Source organism: Uranotaenia lowii, chromosome 2 (assembly GCF_029784155.1).
Source record: "Uranotaenia lowii strain MFRU-FL chromosome 2, ASM2978415v1, whole genome shotgun sequence".
Lineage (NCBI taxonomy): Eukaryota > Metazoa > Arthropoda > Insecta > Diptera > Culicidae > Uranotaenia > Uranotaenia lowii.
The window spans coordinates 421,195,572-421,197,966 of record NC_073692.1 but is presented as its reverse complement, the minus strand read 5'-3'; the positions used below and the strand labels follow the sequence as shown (position 1 = coordinate 421,197,966).

At 40.0% G+C, this 2,395-nt stretch overlaps 1 protein-coding gene across 1 annotated transcript; it reads right to left on the bottom strand.

The window, feature by feature from the left end:
* Positions 1 to 497: 497 nt before the first annotated feature.
* LOC129743466 (pickpocket protein 28-like) lies at positions 498 to 2,157 on the bottom strand. Its single transcript, XM_055735502.1, has 4 exons — positions 1,790 to 2,157; positions 742 to 1,731; positions 552 to 682; positions 498 to 508 (listed from the first exon to the last, which is right to left on the bottom strand). The coding sequence occupies exons 1-4, from the start codon at positions 2,155 to 2,157 to the stop codon at positions 498 to 500; spliced, it is 1,500 nt and encodes a 499-aa protein (XP_055591477.1).
* Positions 2,158 to 2,395: the final 238 nt, after the last annotated feature.

Below are 2,395 nucleotides of genomic sequence, written 5' to 3'. Positions count from 1 at the left end.
CTTGTCTGGAATCCAGATGGGCATTGAAGAAGAGGCAGGCCCAGAAGCTCGTGGCGGCGTGGTCTAGCCGCTGAAATCCGCACAGTTGACGAGAACCTTGGCAGCAAGTGAAGATGCTGGCTCCGGATCGCCAGCAGTGGATATCTTTTATCTCAGTCCTATGCTTCGGTCAATCGGCGCCGGACCCTTAGATAGGTAGGTAGGTTTTTCCCGCCAATCCAGTGCGATGCAAAACGTCGCAAAAACCATAATGCACTTGGAAATAAAAAGGTCATTATACGTTCTAAATTTAGATTTATTTTTTAAATTTGTTACTCACATAGAAAACATGTTTGTTTATCGATAGTTTGCAGGCAATAACTCAATTTTGTTTCTATTGGTTCATATGACGTAATAAAAACAAACTCTAGATATGTTTATTCAAAACTTCAAAACTCGTTTTTCTGCTCTATGTAAATATTCGATTGGTCGCACACTGACAATCGACTTTCGAAAAGTCAGGAACGATCTGATAGTACAATAGTACAGAATTTCTACAATGCTGAACATACTTGCTCCCATACAGAGGCTCAATATTCCTCCACAGCTGGTTATTGCATCCATCCAAGAGAACATTTCATTCCTCATTGTAATTATGCACTGATCTTCCTTAAAGTAGATTCCGATATAGGCAAACTGCAATCTGTAAGAGTTGTGGTACGTTTGAATTGCTAAAACTACATTGGGAAACTTTAAACTTACAAATCAAAATGTTCTACGGCAGGATTAAATGGTTTGTAACGTACTATCAACGACTCATGAAATTTCAACGAGGTTCTCGTGACTTCCGAATCGCTTAGTGCCGAAATGCAACCTGGGAGACAGTCACATGGAGTTTCAATCCCATCCAGTTGATTAGAAAGACGGTTGAGTGACTCTTCCTGGATTAATTTTTCTGCTCTCAGAACACACAAAAGATCGACCAGTTGACAAACTCGTGTTCCAGATTGTCTTGGCATCGAAAAATGCACGCATCCACACAACTTCAAAGTGAAATTTGTGAGACATTCCAGCTCACAGTTACTTTGCGAATAGTTACGGAAGAACATCAGGTCTCGTTCACTGTCGAGGTAGCAAAACTTTTGGTCCAGGGTGTATGTTTCCAGAGCTGATTCAGTGTACACAACTTGCGGCTGTATACCAATGACAACGTTTTCATTGACGCTGATGTAAACAAAATTGTTTGACGTCCGAGGAAAATCGTATGGCGGGTGCAAAATAACTCTAAAACCTTGTTTTTCACGACAAATGTGATCAAGATCTGAGGTCAATACTGTCAATCGAATTTTTAGACCAGATCCATAGCCAGCTGTATCCGGTCTGATAGGATAAACGTCTGACGATGAAGCTGAAATGTATCCGTTCTGCAAGCTCCAATTTCTGATTCGTTTCGTCTCTGTGAGATACTGATATTCGTCATGCAAAACTTTGTCTTTGAACATGTCTTTTTGTGATAATCCGTTGTATGTATAGCAAATTCCTTGATCCGTTATTGACTTGCTAAAGCTATCATAACAGTCATCTTTATTCATTTCACAGGAGAGTAAAGATGTATTCTTTTGGAGTAGCAAACGCTCCATGGTTTCCATAAAATCTATGGATTTATTCAGTTGTTCGTACTTTTCACGTAGTTCTGGCATAATGTGGAAAAGCTCATCACAAATATGAAGGATGCCCAGAAGATCTTTGTCACTAGAAAAGAAATCAAATGAAATTGTCTTAACTGAACAAAATCCAACAATTTTTATACCGTTCCAATTCCTTCGTTTGATCCACTGAAAGCCTAGCAAAATGATCGAAAGCTTCAGTAAAGTTGAAAAGATCTGCCCTGATTTTCGCTTCCGGACAAATAGTGATCGCTGGAAAGGGTATCTCCCAGATTGGCATCGGTATTTCACTAAACGCCATAATAACAGGACTACGACGCCACTTTTCGTAGACGTCACGCAGAAGTACCGCACAGCAGCAAAATGCCAATCCAACAACGATGGTCCACCATATTCGCTCCAAAACGGAACTTAGCAATCCAAGATAACGTACTCCGTGAATCGTACTTTGGCTGGTGTACTCTCGAACCAATATTTTGAGCTCCGGATGATTCTGGAACCACTTTTTCATTTTGAACTTCGATCGTAGGGCTCTTTTTGTGCGGTCATTGATAGGTTTCCTAGGTGCTGGAACCCAGTAAATGTTTTTACTAGCAGGTTTACTCTTGCTTAGATGTTTCCTCATAAACTCCATTATAGACTGCTTTCAGTTTCCGAATGTAAGATTTTTAAGTTAGTATCGACTATCTTTCTGAACATGCAAAGATTCGTGCTATCGATGTTCTGTAAATTATTCACTAGACTGGTAA

Bases quoted from the DNA above. Each gene is read 5' to 3' on its own strand.
- LOC129743466 (XM_055735502.1), bottom strand. From the start codon at position 2,157: ATGAAAAAGTGGTTCCAGAATCATCCGGAGCTCAAAATATTGGTTCGA. The intron at 1,732-1,789 runs GTATAAAAATTG...TTTCTTTTCTAG, and splicing joins CAAACGAAGGAATTGGAACG to TGACAAAGATCTTCTGGGCA. The intron at 683-741 runs GTAAGTTTAAAG...CAACTCTTACAG, and splicing joins GCCGTAGAACATTTTGATTT to ATTGCAGTTTGCCTATATCG.